Source organism: Aphelocoma coerulescens, unplaced genomic scaffold, assembly GCF_041296385.1.
Source record: "Aphelocoma coerulescens isolate FSJ_1873_10779 unplaced genomic scaffold, UR_Acoe_1.0 HiC_scaffold_46, whole genome shotgun sequence".
Taxonomy (NCBI): Eukaryota; Metazoa; Chordata; class Aves; order Passeriformes; family Corvidae; genus Aphelocoma; species Aphelocoma coerulescens.
Window position 1 is genome coordinate 1,916,366 of NW_027183804.1, and position 18,530 is coordinate 1,934,895.

Sequence of the window (18,530 nt, forward strand, 5' to 3'; positions counted from 1 at the left end):
AACACAGAAATTACTTAGGCTGCAGAAGATCTCCAAGGTCATCCAGGGTTGCTTGATACCACCAGAGAAAACAATTGGACAGAGTAGATGAAAATTTTGGGGTGTAAAGTTAAAAAATCAGCTCTTCCCAATGAATTTCCAATGACGATCTGAGTCCCGATGGATGTTCCTGCCCCTGCGTTCACCCAGGTGCCTACAGGGATCCAGGAGAACGTGGAGAGCACCAGCCAGGGGTCTTCCCAACACGGATCACAGGGAATGTGGGTCACCAGGGCTCTGCCAAACGTGGCTCCTCTGATGGGAGATGGAGCTGGAGCAGAGGACAAAGCTCTTCCTGCAGTTGGGGCACTCGCAGGGCTTCCCTTAGCGGTGCCTCCGTTGGTGTTGGGTCAAGTTACAGCTGTCTGAGAAGCTCTTCCCGCACTGGGGACACTCGTAGGGTCTCTCCCCAGTGTGGATGCGCCGGTGGGTGACGAGGTCAGAGTTGTACCTGAAGCCCTTCCTGCAGTCGGGGCAGCGGAAGGGCCTCTCATCCGTGTGAATCCGCTGGTGCCGGAGGAGACTGGAGCTGGTCTGAAACCTCTTCCCACACTCGGGACACTCATAGGGCCTCTCCCCAGTGTGGATGCACTGGTGGATGATGAAGGAGGAGCTCTTTGAGAAGCTCTTCCCACACTGGGGACACTCGTAGGGCCTCTCCCTGGTGTGGATGCGCCGGTGGGTGATGAGGTGGGAGTTTTGTTTGAAGCCCTTCCTGCAGTCGGGGCAGCGGAAGGGCCTCTCATCCGTGTGAATCCGCTGGTGCAGGAGGAGATTGGAGCTGGTCTGAAACCTCTTCTCACACTCAGGACACTCATAGGGCCTCTCCCCAGTGTGGATGCACTGGTGGCGGATCAGGCTGGAGCTCTGGCTGAAGCTCTTCCCACATTCCCCACACTCATAGGGCCTCTCCCCGGTGTGGATCCTCTGGTGGTTGATCAGGTGGGAGCTCCACCTGAAGCTCTTCCCACATTCCCCACACTCATAGGGCCTCTCCCCGGTGTGGATCCTCTGGTGATTGATCAGGTTGGAGCTCCACCTGAAGCTCCTCCCACATTCCCCACACTTGTGGGGCTTCTCCCCATTGTGAAGCTGCTCATGAACCACCAGCTCTGACCTCTGGCTGCATCTCCGGCCGCCTTCCCGGCACAGGGTGGGTCTTTCCTCCTCAGGGCACCCTGGGCTGCATTTGCAGCCCCTCCTCCTGTGGGATCTCCAGGGCTTTTCCTCCCTGTTGGATTCCTGTGCCATGGAGCTGCTCAAAACGGCCTCTTCCACCAGGTTCTGCCGCGGGGATTTGTCCTCCCTGGGCTCCGTCCTCAGCTCCTTGTCTGGGGAGGAAGGACAAGGAGAGGATGGGATTTGCCTCCGTGCCACAGGGAAGGGGAAGGAGATCCCCCCAGTCCGTCCCCGGCAGGACGGCGTCGGCAGCGGGGTTGTCCTGCAGCCGGGGGCGATGCTGGGCTGGGAGATGGAGCAGGAGAGAGGGGGAAAGGGGCACTGACTTCCTCCTCACCTGCCTGGGGGTCCTGGGGCATCTTCCTCTTCCTCACAGCCTCCTCCTCCACCTGGCCAAGGGTTGGGAATGGGAAATCCTCATTCTGGGAGAAACAAGAGATGAGTGTGTTGGGTTGGGGCTTCCTCCTGCCCAAGTCCATCTCTGGAACTCACCGGGGTCCACAAAAACTAACAAAAAATTGGCAGTGAGTCCTAAAAACGGCTCCAGGAGTTCCCCCTTTCCAGTCTCCTCACTTTGGGGTTCTGGGGGTTCCCCTTGTCAGGGCTGCTGGGGGTCCCATGGGTCCTGGGGATCCCCCTCTCCGGGGTCCTGCTTAGGGATGCTGGGGGGTTTTGGGGGTCCCACAGGTCCCTTTTTTCCCAAATCTGCTTTGGCTCCCAGAGGTCCCAGGGTCTCCCTCTTCAGCCTCCCTCCACTCCAGGAACTTGGGGCTCCCCCCTATCCTCACTGCCCCTTTCAGGGCTGAGAGATCCCAACCCCACCTCATCTCCAGGCCCCCCCACCCCTCCAGGCTCTTGGGGGTCCCCCAGCTCTGGTATCGTCCCTCCCTGCTCTCCCCACTCCAGGGGTCCCGTGTTCCAGCCCCCAGCTCTCCTGGGGATCCCCAAACCCAATGTCCAACCCCACCAGGACCAGGCAATCCTCACATGGACACCCCAAGACCCCCAAGGGGCAATTATGGCTCAGCTTTGGAGTCCTGCAAGATCCACATATCCCCTCTGGCCCAAAAAATCCCTCCCAGGGACATGCAAGGACATCTGGGGCTCGATTCCAGAATCTGCAAGCTCCAAACACCCCTCCAAAAAAAACCCCTCCTGGTGACCCCCCAATAGATTTGGGGTGAGCTCCCCCTCCCCGCTCACCTGCAGGATGGGGGGGAAGATGCTACCGGGGCTGGGGGTGCTGCGGACACAGTGGGCGGGCGGTGGAACCTCGTGGTTCTCCAGCTCCTCCTCCTCCTCTCTCCCTCCTCTTCCTCCCGCTCCTCCTCCACTCCCACCCTGCCCCCCCTTTCCCACCCCCTCTGCCCCACGGCTGCCGCAGCACCGGCTGCTGTGTGGGGGGAGCCCCCGATCAGCCCCAGGGATGGACAGGGGGGTTGGGGACCCCCCCAGTGCGGATCCCTCCCTTCCCCAGAGCCCCAGGGAATCGCTCCAGGGCTCAGGTGCTGGGGGACAGGGCTGCACCCCCATGGAACCGCTCTTCTGCTGTCCCAACCCCACCTTTCCCTCTGTCTTGGGGTGACCTTATGATGTGTATCCCATATCGCTGCCTATGCCCAGAAATTAATTCCTGTGCCTTTCTATGCCTCTAAACTGAGCCTGAGAGGGGGAAGGAAAAAACTGAGCAAAACTTTTTCAAAGCAGTTTGCAGCTTGTTCAAGGTCACACACAGATAGCAATTGGTTTCCCAGCTGTGGCAGGGGAGGGGGGAAGCACCTGGCCGGCTGCGCCCAGAACAGTTTCTTTTTTGGCCAGTTGTTCAGCTGCTTTTTCTCCGGAGAGAAACTGAGAGCTGAATTTTTCCTCCCCTGGAAAATCCCCTTTTCTACTGGACTGCTTGATTGCTTTAATATCAGAGCACATCGGGAGGACTTTCAACTGGGCACAGACGGCCTGGCCCTGGGCCAAGCCCCAGCTCCGAGGAGACCAAAGGGAGGACTCTAACACTTTCCCAGGTTTCTTCCTCCGCAGCAACAGATTTTACAATTTAGCGTTATTTTCCTTTCCCGTGTGTTTGGTAAATAAATAGTTTTATCTCCTCCACTTTCCTTCGAGAAAAATTTATTTTTTCCCAAACCTGGTGGGGGAGGGGTGGTTGTGCCTTCTCTCAGAGGATATATTTCTAAATTTGGCCAAACCAGAACACCCTCCCCTCTCCTCCCCTTTCCCAGCGTTCCCCCAATCCACAGCCCCATTCCAGCTCAATTTGGGTGTCCCATCCCCCTCCCGCTTTGCTTGGGGGTCCCAGCCCCCTCTTCCCCCCACCCCCCCCTTCTGCACATTCCCCATCCCTAATCACCACCTCCCCTCCCCCGGCCTTGGTTTTGGGGGTTCCAGGCCCCTCCTGCTCACTTTGGGGGTTCCATTCCCCATTTCGCTCCATTTGGGGTCCCAGACCCGCCCCCCTTCTCACCGCTCACCCCGCGCCCGGGGGGGCTCCCAGCACCACCAGTGCCACCAGTGCGGCCCCAGCTGCCCCCACACGCCCCATGCCCAGCGCCGGGCGCTGCCGACAGCCCCAAAGCAGCCGCGCTGTGCCCTGGGGGGTCCCCAGAGCGGCCCCGCCCCGCACGGCACTGGGAGCACCAGTCCGGACCAGTGCGGAGCGCGGGCGGGCGGCATCAGCCGTGCCCGGGCAGGGCCGGGCCCCGCGGGGCTCCCGCCCGCACTCGGCCCCTGCCGGGACAGCGCGGGGGGGCCCGGCCTGGCCGCCCCCACCTCCCCCTCCCCAAATTCCGCTCCGGGGGGCGCTGGGGGCGGGGGGGGCTCAGCTGCGGCCAGAGGTGCCGGAGCCACGTGTCCCCCGCTGCCAGCACCGCCCCCTCAGGATTAGGGGTGCCCCAAAACTCCCTCGGAGCTGGCGGATACCCCGCAGGCCCCTGAGGACTGGGGTCCCCCGGCCTCATCATCCCCAACCTTCGCCTGCCTCATCCCAGGCCCCATCCCGCCCATCCCCCTCCGCCACACTTCATCCCACACCCCAATCCACATCCCACCCTTCCCGGGCCCCATCCCGCCCCATCCCATTTCTCCCGGCAGCCGCCACCGGGACCCCCCAAAACCCCGCGTGCCGGGGGCTCCCCAATATCCCCCAAGGGGCATTTGCGACTCACATTCGGAGCCCTGCAAGATCCAAACATCCGCCTCCCCTCCCCTGCCCCACCAAACCCCCGTTCCCCAGGAACCAACAAAGATATTTGGGGCTCGGTGCTGGAGTCCTCCAAGCTCCAAAAATCCCCTCTCCCAAAACAACCCCAGGCACCGCCCAAGATATTTGGGGCGAGCTGCCCCTCCCCGGTCACCTGCGGGATGGGGGGAGCGGTGTTCCCGAGGCCGAGAGCTGCGGACACAGAGAGCGATGGATGCACATGGAGGCTCCTCTTCCTGCCCCCTCTGGCCCGCCTCTTCCTCCCGCCCCTCCCCCTTTATCCCTCCTCTTCCCCCCGCTCCTGCTCCTCTAGCCGTCCTCCGTCCAGCAGCTCCGCTGCCGCCCCCAAACCTCGGGCTGGAGCGGGGGGTCTGGGACACAGCCCCGTGCTGGGGGGCAGAGCCGCTGCTGGGGCCATCGCTGTGTCCAGGGCATCCTTTGTGGCCCTCGTGCAGCTCCAGGCTCCCGAGGGCTCCCCGAGGCTTTCTGTGGCTGTCCCTGCTCCCCAAATCTGTCGCGTTTAATGCCCGAGCGCGGCAGCCCCGTGCCCTGTGGCAGCAGCCGGTGCCGGGACACAGCCCCGGGAGCTGCGCTAATGCCCGGCCGTGCCAGGAGGGACTGAAGGGAGGGGGCTTCATAAGGATCCCCCCTCTGCGCCCCTGGCTGCGCACGGAAAGGTTCCTTAGTGCATGGCAGCGATTTTCCGGGGTTTCTGGGCTCGGCGGGGCCGAGGCGGCGGCAGCGGGAGCCGCGGGGCCCGGCCCGTGGGGGCGGCCGGGCTGGAAAAGTGCGCGGGGCCCCAGCGCGGTGCCCGAGGGCTGAGTGGAGCTGACGGGAACAAGCCCCGGAACCCCCCGGTGCCCGAGGGCTGAGCGGAGCTGACGGGAACAAGCCCCGGAACCCCCCGGTGCCCGAGGGCTGAGCGGAGCTGACGGGAACAAGCCCCGGAACCCCCCGGTGCTCGAGGGCTGAGCGGAGCTGAGGGGAACAAGCCCCGGAACCCCCCGGTGCTCGAGGGCTGAGCGGAGCTGACGGGAACAAGCCCCGGAACCCCCCGGTGCCCGAGGGCTGAGCGGAGCTGACGGGAACAAGCCCCGGAACCCCCCGGTGCCCGAGGGCTGAGCGGAGCTGACGGGAACAAGCCCCGGAACCCCCCGGTGCCCGAGGGCTGAGCGGAGCTGACGGGAACACCCCGCTCGTCTCCGCCGCTCCAAGCCGCTTCCCCGGCTCCGGCTGCCGCCGCCGCCCGGCCCCGGCGCGGTCCCGCGGGGTCGCCGCTCTTGGCGCAGCTGGAGGGCTCGATCCGAGCCGCGCCCCGCCCGTCCCTCGCTGCGGCTCTTTCGGTCACACGGAGCGGCCGAGACCCCGCGCTGCTGCCCCGACGCTCCCTCGCTGCAACTCTTTCAGTCGCTGCGCAGCCGCCACTCCCCGTGCACTTCTTCTAGAATTTATTATTCCATTCTCCTTCTTTTATTCCATTCGCACCTCCCATCCCACGCCCTCCGCTGCGGCTCTTTCAGCGCCGGGCTCCTCGCTGGTCTCTCGGTGCAGCTCCTTCGGTGCCACGGGCCGGCGGAGACGCCCCTCGGTGTGGCTCTTTGATTGGATTTTCTTCTTTCCTCGCGGTTTTCTCTCGTTCCCAGCTCGCCCGTCCCGCCGAGCGGCTCCTTCAGGGGCCCGGGGCGGCACCGAGCCCTCGGGGCGGCTCCAAAGGGCCCCGCCCGCCGCCGCTGCCCGAGGCCTCCCCGCTGCTGCCGGGGATCGGACATCGCCTGCGGCCCCGGCCCCTTCCTCTTCTTCCTCTTCTTCCTCTTCTTCCTCTTCTTCCTCTTCTTCCTCTTCTTCCTCTTCTTCCTCTTCTTCCTCTTCTTCCTGTTCTTCCTCCTCGCTGCTGCCAGGGTTCAGCCCCCGCCGCCGCCCGGCTCCTTCTGTCCATGATGACAATGCGGATCAAAGGAGACCATGGTGACACTGCGGAACCGCATGGAACCAAGGAGCCATTGTGACACAGTGGGGCCTCATGGAATCAAGGAGACCATTGTGACCCAGGTGTTGCATGTGAAGGCAAGGAGCCATTGTGCCACTTTGGGCTTCTTCCCTTGAGCTCTGCAGCTGGCTGTCCCAGCCCAGCGCACCATGTGCCACCTGCTCTCCTCAGGGCTCTGCCTGCACACAGGCCCAGGAGAAGTTTTCCTGTTTGCAAGGAAAGAATGGAAAAGCCTGAGCAGGTTTCCTAAACAACAAACCCCGCTCAGGAGCCACATGCTCAGTACAGGCTGCCTGGAATGATGGCCCCTTTCTACAAGGGTCAGTGTGAGCAGGAATGATCTCTGGGAGCAGAATTCTCGGAGTCTTTCCACTGAATTCTCTGTGCCTGTGTCTTGGGGTGACTTTAGGATGTGTATCCCCTATGGCTGCTCTATGCCCAGAAGTGAACTTTGTGCATTTCTGTGCCTTTCAACTGAGCCTGAGAGGGGGGAGAGGAAAAAAAAACCGGACAAACTTCTCAGAGCGTTTGTTCAAGGACACACATACACACTCCTCTGCATCCTGCTTGCAGCAAGGGTGGAGGAAGCAACCTTCTTGCTTTTGAGCCAGTTTTCAGCTCCTTTTCTCTGCAGGGAGATGGAGAGTTGAACTTTGTTCTCCTGGGACTTTGGGGGTTTTTTTCCCTTCTTCTCTTCTTGACTGTTTCAACATCAGACCACACCAGGAGAATTTTCGCCCGAGGTGGGGGCCCTGAATGTGGGCCCATGACCCAGCTCCAAGGAGGAGGAGGGAGACTACACCTCCAGAAGTGTTGGGGTTCCTCCCCCCTGCCATGAGGTCAAGGGAGAGGGGACCCTGGGGTAGAGGCATGGCCTGGGCACGGGGTCTCCCTGCTCCCTGCTCACATGTGCCCTAATCCTGTTCAGCACTGGTTATTTTGTGTTGCCCTGTGCCAGGAGGGCCCTGCTTGTCCCGGGATTGCTCAGTTCTTTGGCAGTGCCCCGCCCATGTGGCTGGAGAAGAAAGAGCTCTGAAACTTCTCTCAAGAATCGCTCCCTATTTCTTTCCACGGGCCTCGCTGTCTAGGGATGTTTCAGGAGACCCCACTGAAACACGAAAGGACTCTTCAGTTATCCCAGGTTTCTCTCCACAGTGAGAGGTTTGAATATTTAGCATTGTTATCCTTTTCCTGTGTGTTTGTAAAATAAACAGTTTTTATCTCTTTCACTTTCTTCCGAGGAAAATTCTTTTTTCCCGAACCTGGTGGGGGAGGGCTGGGTGTAACCTGCCTTCTATCAGAGGATATTTTCCTCCACATTTGTCCAGACCGGCACAGCCTGTCCTTTCCCTGGGTCTCTGTTGCAGATGGAAGCTGCTGGTGCCATTCTCAGCATGAAGTCCTCTTTTGATGCAAGCAGATGTTGCCAGCTGTGTTCAGCAGCTGTTGCTCAATGTTTCTGCAAAGCTTTTGTGTTCCTCATGGAACCAAGGAGCCTTTGTGACACTGCAGGGGCTGATGGCATCAAGGAGACAATTGTGACAGTACAGAACCTCCTAGAAACAAGGCTCCATTGTGACACCGTGGGGAATCATGGAATCAAGGAGCCCATTGTGACACGGCCAGGCCACATGGAACCAATGGTCCATTGTTACACTGCAGATTCAAGAAGACCATGGTGACACCACGGAGCATCATGGAACCGTAGTCCATTGTGACACAGCGGGGCCTCATGGAAACAAGGGCACCTTTGTGGCAAAGCAGGGCCTAATGGAAGCATGGAGAGCATTGGGACATTGTGGGGAATCATGGAAGCATGGAGAGCATTGTGACACTAAGGAAACTCCTGGAACCAAGATGACCACTGGTACATCATGGAACCTCATGGAAGCAAGCCTCCAGGATGACTTTGGAGGGCCTCATGGAGCACAGGATCCATTGTGACACAGCAGGACGTGGTGGAACCAAGGAGCCTTTGTGATACTCCAGATCCGCATGGAAGCCAGGGTGCACTGAGACACAGCGGGGCCTTGTTGGAACCAAAGACACCTCTGCAAAAAGCAGGCTAGCTCATTGTCTTGGTTTTAAAAGACAGGTGTCTGCTAAGGAAGGCAGAAGCCTCCCTTGAATTGGCAGATATAACCCCTTCCCCTCTGAGTTATTATAATTTTGAAATCAAGGGCCTTTAGGCAATGATGTGGGAAATAGGAATAACAGCTCTTTACTATTATATATATAACCAATCAAACAAACAACAACAACTCTGGCAGTAACAGCAAACACAAACCCAGTCCCAGCCGTCTCGGCTGTCAGGCCCTTTCCCCTCGGGTGCAGTTCCGCTCGCAGCCAGCAGGGGCGCTGGCGGCTCCCGGTGAGCAGGGCAGGTGCGATGGTTCCCCCGCGGCTGCAGGGGGCGCTCCGGAGCGAGCTCGGGGAACACGCGGCACCGGTGCCCTGGGATCCCGGGAAGGGATGGAACAAAGGCTTCACAAACCCCTGGGCAGCCGATCCCGGTGTCCGGCCGGACCCTCGGGAACAGCAGGCTGGAACGGCAGGGATGAGCACAAATCCTGGGGGGCAGATGCGATGTATCCAAGCGGGGAACCCCCCCGGAGGTCCAGGCAGGCAGGGCGGGCACGGCTACAACGAAGCGAAGGCTCGAAGCAGCAGCGGGGCAGGGCAGCCACAGCCTGGCCTCCAGTGGGATAGGGAAGGTGGGCCGGGGGTCCTGGGATCTTTGTCCGCGGAAAGAAAAAACGGCCGAAAAGAACCAGCAGCTTCTCCCTCCGAGAACGCCGAGAGCAACTGACCCCACAGCCACGTCCATGTCCGTGCTCCCAGCGCTGCTGCCAGCCCTGATCCGTGGGGATGGGAATGTCCCGCTCCCTTCCCGGGGCAGGCTCACACCTGAGCCAGGTGTGCAGGGCAGGACCTTGCCCTGAGCCCAAGCCCTGTCCCCCCTGCAGGATCTGCTTCCCATCGGCCTCTTCCTCCTGCGGCCCCAAGCCCAGCTCGGTGCTGAACGAAGGGCGCTGGGCCGGGGTCATCCCCCGGCGGGGGCTGCGCACCCCCTCTGCCCCCTCCCCAAATTCCCTCCCGGGGCAGCAGGGGCTGGCTCAGGAGCCCTGTGGGCAGGGAAAAGGGGGTGACACTGGGATGGGGGGGTCACACACGCTCTGGAGGGACACACACGGCCCCTCGGGACCCCCCTCACCTTCTCCCACAGTGCCAGGAGGATGAACCCCAACATGGAGCCCCTGACCCCCGGCAGCATCTTGGGGGATGGGGTCTGGTGGCAGCTTTGGGGGTCTTGGGGGAGGTCACACCTGCCCTAAAACCCCCACCCAGCCCCAGAGCCAATCTTGGACCTCTCAAAGCCCCCCAAATCTCCTTGCCAGGACTCCCCCAACCACACCCTGCATCATAAATGATCCCAAAAACCACCAAAACCCCTTCCCATCTCCCCCAACACCCTCCCAAATTCTCTCCAAGACACACAGCCCTGCCAGCACCCCAAAACTCCCTTGAAGACTGCACAAAAAGCCCCCCAAACCCCCTCCCAGCACCTCAAATGGCCCCAAGAGGCTCAAAAGCCCAGCCCAGTCCCCTCAGACCCCCTCCCAGCCCCCATGGCACTGACCAGGACAGGTTGGTGGACAGGAACATCCACAACCCAGAGCAGCTCAGGCACTTCAGCAGCGATTTGGGCACTTTGGGGGGGACACCCTGGATGGGCAGACCCAGGGAAGGGACTGGGACACACAACTGGAATTCCTGGAGAACAGACGGGCTCAGGTGCACACGTTCTGCCCCCACAACTGTGAGATTGTGGCCCCAATCTGCCTGGCTTCACAGCCCCACAACACTCAGATCCTCCCAAATATTCCCCTGAACCCCAAATTCACCCCCAAATTGCGGGAAAATGGTGCAGCTTTAGATGTCTTTAAATTTTTATTTTTACCCCAATTTTTGCTGTTTCAATGGGATTAACATAGAAATTACTTAGGCTGCAAAAGACCTCCAAGATCATCCGGGGTGGCTTGATACCACCAGAAGAAACAATTGGACAGAGTAGATGAAAATTTTTAGGGCATAAAGTTAAAAAATCAGCTCTTCCCAATGAATTTCCAATGTTGATCTGAGTCCTGATGGATGTTCCTGCCCCTGCGTTCACCCAGGTGCCTACAGGGATCCAGGAGAACGTGGAGAGCACCAGCCAGGGGTCTTCCCAACCTGGATCACAGGGAATGTGGGCCACCAGGGCTCTGCCAAACGTGGCTCCTCTGATGGGAGATGGATTTGGAGCAGAGGACAAAGCTCTTCCCGCAGTCGGGGCACTCGCAGGGCTTCCCTTAGTGGTGCCTCCATTGGTGTTGGGTCAAGTGAGAGCTCCTGGAGAAGCTCTTCCCACACTGGGGACACTCGTAGGGCCTCTCCCCGGTGTGGATGCGCCGGTGGGTGATGAGGGTGGAGTTTTGCTTGAATCCCTTCCTGCAGTCGGGGCAGCGGAAGGGCCTCTCATCCGTGTGAATCCGCTCGTGCAGGAGGAGATTGGAGCTGCTCTGAAACCTCTTCCCACACTCAGGACACTCGTAGGGCCTCTCCCCAGTGTGGATGCGCCGGTGGCGGATCAGGTTGGAGGTCCAGCTGAAGCTCTTCCCACATTCCCCACATTCATAGGGCTTCTCCCCAGTGTGGATCCTCTGGTGGTCGATCAGGTAGGAGCTCCACCTGAAGCTCTTCCCACATTCCCCACACATGTGGGGCTTCTCCCCATTGTGAAGCTGCTCATGAACCACCAGCTCTGGCCTCTGGCTGGATCTCTGGCTGCCTTCCTGGCACAGGGTGGGTCTTTCCTCCTCAGAGCACCCTGGGCTGCGTTTGCAGCCCCTCATCCTAAGGGATCTCCGGGGCTTTTCCTCCCCGTTGGATTCCTGAGCTGTGGAGCCGGTCAAAACGGCCTCTTCCACCAGGTTCTGCCGCGGGGATTTGTCCTCCCTGGGCTCCGTCCTCAGCTCCTTGTCTGGGGAGGAAGGACAAGGAGAGGATGGGATTTGCCTCCGTGCCACAGGGAAGGGGAAGGAGATCCCCCCAGTCCGTCCCCGGCAGGACGGCGTCGGCAGCGGGGTTGTCCTGCAGCCGGGGGCGATGCTGGGCTGGGAGATGGAGCAGGAGAGAGGGGGAAAGGGGCACTGACTTCCTCCTCACCTGCCTGGGGCTCCCGGGGCATCTTCCTCTTCCTCACAGCCTCCTCCTCCATCTGGCCAAGGGTTGGGAATGGGAAATCCTGATTTGGGGAGAAACAAGGGATGAACATGTTGAGTGTAAGATCCCTCTGCCCAAGTCCACCTCTAGAAGTCACTGGGCACTGTGTGTCCATAAAAATCTGCTCTGAAAAAGCCTCTCAGGAGTTCCCTGTCTCTGGTCTCTCCCCTTTGGTGTTTGGGGGTTCCCCCCTGTCCCAGCTGCTGGGGGTCCCTCTTTTATTGGGGTCCCCCTCTCTACTTGGTCTCCAACCTCCCCAGACTGCTGAGAGTCCAGGAATCCAAAAGCTCCCTGCTTTGGTCTCCCCACTTAGGGATGCTGGGGGTTATGGGGTCCCCAGGTCCCTTCTCCCCTTATTCTCTGCTTCGGGGTGCAGGGGGTCCAAGGAGTCCCCCCTCCCCTTCTCCCGGCTGTTGAGGGTCCCGCAAATAGTGGTGCTCCCCCCTTTTGGGGCTCCCCACTTTGGGGCCCTGGGGCTCACAGGGGTTTGCTCCTCCAGACTGCTGGGGCTCCCCTGGTCCCGGTACTGCCCCTCTCTGCTCGTCCCACTCTGGGGGTCCCGAGGTTCCCCCTCCGGCTCTCCCAAGGGGTCCCGCAGCCCCCTGGCTCCGGGCTGGAGGTGGCCGTGACTGACTCGGGCAGACCCAACCCCCACCACGGGCCGTACCCCACATCCCCCTGCCCGCTGCCAGGGCTCTGCTGGCACCGCCACCGGGACCCCCAGAAACACCTCCTGGGGACCCCCAATGTCCTCACAAGGGGCATTTTCTGCTCAGCTTTGGAGTTCTTCATTCTCCAAACATCCCCCCCAAAAAAACACAACCCAGGGAACCCCCCCGGGATATCTGGGCTGAGCTCCCCCTCCCCGGGCACCTGTGGGATGGGGGGCGATGATCCCACGGGTGGGGGGAGGGAGCGCTCAACCTCATGTGGGGAGTGACTGGGTCTGAACTGGGGGCAACTGGGTTCAACTGGAACCACACTGGGAGATAATGGGAGCAGCTGTGCCCATGCTGGGGTCATACTGGGATCCTAATGGAACTGACTGGGATGATACTGGGAGTGTCTGAGGATGACTGCGACCATACTGGAATCAGACTGGGAGGGACTGGAAAGGTGCTGGACATGACTGGAACCATACTGGAGGTGACTGGGAGCAACAGAGACCGTGCTGAGAGCAAATGGGTTTGTATTTGGAGTAACTGGGAGTGACTGGATTCATACTGGGAGCAACTGGGCCCACACTGGGAGTGACAGGGAGTCACTCTGGGCATGACTGGAATAATACTGGGAGTATCTGGGAGTGACTGGGGTCATACTGGGAGTGACTGTAACCATGCTGGGGGTGACTGGGATCATACTGGCATTGAGAGGGAGCAGTTGGGATCACATTTGGGGACACTGGGACCATACTGGAAGTGACTGGACCATACTGGAAGTAACTACGGGTCCTACTGGGGCCATACTGGGAGGCACTGGAATTACAGCAGGTGTGAATGGAACCATGCTGGGGGTTGCTGGGAGCTGCTGGGCCCATGTTGGGAGGAAAATGTGGACACATTGGGAGCAACTGGGATCAACTGGAAGGTACTGGAACCATGCTGAGGGCACTGAGACCACAACTGAGGCCACAACTGGGGCCACAGCTGGGATCATACTGGGAGCAACTGGGACCATACTTTGGGAAACTGACAGAAACTGGGATCATGCTAGAGGACCCTGGAAGTAACTGGGAAAGACTGGGATCATTCTGCGGTAACTGGAACCTTACTGGGGCAACTGGGAGTGCCTGGCAATGACTACAAACATGCTGAGGGCAACTGGGATATACTGGGAGTGTCTGTAACCATACTGGGGGTGACTGGAATCACACTGGGAACAGCTGGGATCATGCTGGGGGGAAATGAGACCATGCTGGGGGCACCTGGGAGCAACTGGATCTATGCTGGGGGAAACTGGGCATGACTGGGACTATTCTAGGGGCAACTGGGATCATACTGGGAGGAACTGGGAACAACTGGAACTATGCTGGGGGCAACTGGGATCATACTGGAATCACAGTGGGTCCATGCTGGGGGAGACGGGGATCATACTGAGGGTGACTGGAATCATACTGGGATTGACTGGGAGTGGCTGTGAGCAACTGGAATTGTGCTGAATGCAGCTGGGAAGAAATGGGAGTGACTGGGAGCATGCTGGGGGTGACTGGGATATACTGGGAGAGACAGGGAGTCACGGGGATCATACTGGAGGCTACTGGGCTCATGCTGGCATTGACAGGGAGCAACTGGGATCACCCTGGGGGCCACTGGCATCATACTGGGAGTGACGGGGGCCTTGCTGGGATTATAGCGGGTGTCAGTGGGGGTTACAGGGAGCTACCAGGCCCATGCTGAGAGCCTACTGGGGATGCACTGGGAGGAACTGGGAATGATAGGATGCATGCTGGTGACAACTGGGATGTACTGGCAGGGGCTGGGATAAATCTGGGGGCAACTGATCCCTGCTGAGGTAACTGGGAGTGCCTGGGAATGACCATGAGAATGGTCAGGGCAACTGGGATATACTGGGAGTGTCTGAGACCATGTGGGTGCTGACTGGGACCACACTGGGTGTGACTGGGAATGTGCTGGGGGCAACTGGGAGCAATTGTGAGTGACTGGGGCCCTGCTGGGAGAGTCTGGCATCATACTGGGAGTGACTGGGACTATGCTGGGGCAACTGGGAGAACTGGGAACACACTGGACAAAAGTGGGAGGAACTGGGAGCAACTGAGACTGTGCTGGGGGCAAATTGCATCATAATGGGCGGTGACTGGGAGTGACTGGGTTCATACTGGGAGCAACAGGGAGTGAGGGGAAGTGACCAGGATCATACTGGGATCATACTGGGCTCATACTGGGACTGATGAGGAAACTGGAACCACTCGGGGAGGGAACTGGGCTCATACTGGGAGCAGCCCTTCCCGGCCCCGGGACCCCCGAGCCCCTTTCCCAGCCCCGGGACCCCCGAGCCCCTTTCCCGGCCCCGGGACCCCCGAGCCCACTTCCCGGCCGTGCCGCCCCTGCAGCCCCCAGACCCCCCCGCCGCGGTCCCGCCAATCCCAGGGGTCCCCCCTCTCGGGGTCCCCGCTTTGGGCTTCTGGGGCTCTCCTCTCTCTGGGGTCCCGCTTAGGGAAGCCGCGGCTCTCCCGGGGGTCCCCAAAACCGGTGTCCCCCCGGCCCCGCCGGCCCCGCGCCGTCCCCACGGGGCCCCGGCAGAGCTCGGAGGGCCCGGCCCGGGAAGCCCAACCCCCACCGCAGGGGGACCCGCATCCCCCCGCCCCCGCCGGGGCTCTGCCGCCACCGACACCGGGACCCCCAAAAACACCGCCCGGGACCCCCCGATATCCGCCCGAGGGGCATCTGCGGCTCGCCTTTGGAGTGCCGCAAGCTCCAAACATCGCGCCGCCCGCCCCGACAGAGAGGATGAAACAGCGAGCCCCAAATAGATTTCCTGCGAGCTCCAAATATCCCTCCCCCCTCCAAAAGCACCGCCCGGGATGTTTGGGCCGAGCTCCCCCTCCCCGGGCACCTGCGGGATGCGGGGCGGGCGATGCTCCCGGCCCGAGCGGCTGCGGATGCAGAGAGCGCTGCCTGCACGTGGAGCCTCCTCCGCCTGCTCCGCCTCCTCCTTCTTCCCCCCGTCCCTCCTCTTCCTCCTCCTCTGTCCCGCCTCCTCTTCCTCCTGCCCTTCCTCCGTCGCTGCGGCCGCGGCCCGGGAGCTCTCGGGGCAGCGGGGCCGGGCCGGGCCACGATGGGAAAGGGCTGGGTCAGCCCAGGGCGAGCTGGGGCAGCGGAGGTTTGGGGCAACAATGGGAAAGGAGTGGGAGAGGGGGGATCCGGGGAGGTGGGACAGCGGGAAAGGGGTTCCACTGGGGTCCCCCAGTTAACCCCAGCACCCCCAAACCCCGTCCCAGCCCTCCCCGTTCCCTCGCCACCCCCGGCTGAGTGGGGGGCTCAGCCCAGGACCTGTCGCCGTTCGGGGCTCCCCCGAGTGCAGCAAACGGGAGAGTGCCCCCCGGGTGAAATTTTGGGGTTCGCTCTGCCATCGGCGCTTTAAGATGCCCTGGTAAAGTCGGTGCCCACTATAACTCCCGTTAAAAGGGCAACACCACTCCCGTTGATTCCGGCAGTGGAGCCCCGGGGGGGGTTTGGGGGTCCCGGGAGGGTTTGGGGGTCCCGGCAGGGTTTGGGGGTCCCAGCGAGGTTTGGGGGTACCTGGGTGGTGCCGATGATGGCGATGGGGACCCCGTGCTGGGGCTGAACATTCGCGAGGGGCTCCTGGGGGGTTTTGTGGGTCCCGGTGGTTTTGTGGGTTCCCGAGGGGGGTTTTCAGGAGTCCCAAAGTGGGGGTTTGGGTGATCCCGGTGGGAATATTTGTGTGTCCCAAGGCTGTTTTGGAGTCCCTGCCGGTGATGGAGATGGGGACCCTGTGCCAGTTATAAACCTTCTCAAGGGGGTCCGGGGGGTGTTGGGAGGTCCCGTGGGAATTTTGGTGTCCTGAGAGGGTTTTGGGGGGTCTGTATGGGGCTTTGCATCCTGGGGAGTTTTTGGAGGGTCCCGGGGATATTTTTGGGGTCCCAGGAAAGGTTGGGGTTCCCCGGGGGGGTGTTGGGGATTCCCGGGAGGTTTTGGGGTACCTGGGCGATGCCGGTGACAGAGCTGGGGACCCCGTGCCGGGTATGAACCTTCTCGCTGTGCACGGGCAGCGTCAGCGTGTTCAGGGAGATCCTGGGGGGCCCGGGGGTTCACCCCAAATCCCGGGGGAGCCCAAATGCTGAGGGACCCCCGAACTCCCCTCACCGCTGGATCTGCTGCAGGCAGGGGGGCACCAGCACTCGGCCCCCACCCCCCACTCTCACGGGGGGGGCTGCAGAAGAAATCTGGGGGGCACAGACGGGTGAATGGGAGCTGGGGGTCCAGGCTTGGGAGCTGAGGGCTGGTGGTTCCAGAGCTGGGTGAGGGGGCTGGGCAGGTCCAGGGCTGGATGCTGAGAGCTGGGGGGATCCAGGGCTGGATGATGGGAACTGGGGGGATCCAGGGCTGGGTGATGGGAGCTGGGGGGATCCAGGGCTGGGTGATGGGAGCTGGGGGGATCCAGGGCTGGATGCTGGGAGCTGGGGGGATCCAGGGCTGGGTGATGGGAGCTGGGGGGATCCAGGGCTGGATGATGGGAGCTGGGGGGATCCAGGACTGGATGATGGGAGCTGGGGGGATCCAGGGCTGGGTGCTGGGAGCTGGGGGGATCCAGGTCTGATGCTGGTTCCGAGGTGCTCAATGGATGCTGATTCTGGTTTCAGGTTCTACTTCACTCTGCATCAGGAAGACTCTCGAGCTGATAGTTTCTTCTGTCACTTCCCTACCTACAAGTCCCTGGCCCTGCCTACCAGCAGATTCACAGGGTCTGTTTGCAGAGACACATTCATCACATTCCTTTCAATGTTTCCCTGAAATCGCTGTATTGTTACACTGAATCCAACAAATCTTTGCTTTTGGTGGATGCCTTTTTCTTGGAATGGACAAGAGACCTTCATGTGTGCAAGCCGTGTGCCTTCCTGCTTGCTCTACTCTGAGGGCAAAAGTCGCTTTCTCTGTTCAGCTGTGCTGCTCCTTTCCACTGTGCTGGCTCCAACAATGAACACTGGCACTTCAAACCAGTGGGAGGAGTTGGAAAATTGGAGTGAAAATAGATTATCCAGAACCACCCTTGATCTGTCCTCGCTCACTCACTGGGCTTGAGGAGATCCTTGGTAAGTGCTGCCCGGGAAGCCTGTGAAAACAGGAGTCAATCTGATTTTACCACCCGTGTGCTGTAATGCAGCCTCCAAAAGGAGCGATGCTTTTCTGCACCTGTGCACACACGTGTCTAAAGCACGGGAATCCTCCATTAGCTCCACATTCATTCTGAGGCTTTGCACCCAGCTGTTGATTTGGTCCTGATGTTGCTCATTTTAGCTTCAATGGTTGCAAAACAAAGCAGATCAGTGGAAATGAGAAATACAAAATTTTTTAAAAAACTAAGAACACCCACTGACAACATTGCAGATTATTTTTTTACAGTATACTTTTTATTAAATCCTCTGTCAGTAGATATGTTCCTCCTAATTCCTTTATGCCTTTTGAACCACAGCTATTTATCGTTATTCCTTTTTAGTATTTGTTATGCTTTTTAAACCCCATGTATAACAGGCTGATGCAATCAGAAGTAGTTTTCTATCCCAAACAGACTGAAAAACTCACTTCTTCATCCCAAAGAGACTAAAGCCGGTGTGTTTGGCGTCCCATCTCCCACAGTCGGTCCCGGTATCTCCGCAGGGGATTTCTGCCCTGGGGCAGCCCCGTGGCCATGGTGACACCCTGAAACATAGATTTAAAAGAAACAGAAAGATTTTAGTTATAGGCTAGCTGGGTTGAAATGAGTTAGAATAAGAAAGAATTTGAGCTGGACTAGAGTTAATTAAAATAGTTAGGAGAGCTAGATTTGAAATGCTTTTTAAGATGTTAGTAATTGATTACGGAATAATTGATGCTCTGTCATTTCTGTGTTTGTTTAGCTGTGCTTAGAACGAGGAACAGAAATATTGATCAGTTGGTGTAGGGAACAAGGACAATTCCCAATTTCCTCCCTCTGTGGGAACGTATTCAAAAGTCAGGCAAGAGGAAATTGGGAGGTCACTAACGTAATTAAGATTGTTAAAGTTCAGAAAGGCAAAAAAGGTCCAAGTGAGGGAGATGAGCTTACTTCATCTGTCTGGGACCACCAACCCAATTCGAGAGCAGCCACTCAATTCAGAGCACGCACTGCGCA

General features: G+C 59.7%; 1 protein-coding gene across 1 annotated transcript; it reads right to left on the reverse strand.

Annotated features, from left to right (window-relative positions):
• Positions 1–251: 251 nt before the first annotated feature.
• Positions 252–18,070, reverse strand: LOC138101775 (zinc finger protein 345-like). Its single transcript, XM_068999561.1, has 10 exons — positions 18,015–18,070; positions 17,453–17,492; positions 16,526–16,605; positions 16,363–16,453; positions 15,941–16,003; positions 13,453–13,574; positions 13,095–13,156; positions 11,286–11,439; positions 10,786–11,216; positions 252–1,136 (listed from the first exon to the last, which is right to left on the reverse strand). The coding sequence occupies exons 1-10, from the start codon at positions 18,068–18,070 to the stop codon at positions 364–366; spliced, it is 1,872 nt and encodes a 623-aa protein (XP_068855662.1). The 3' UTR covers positions 252–363.
• Between the last annotated feature and the right edge of the window lie 460 nt (positions 18,071–18,530).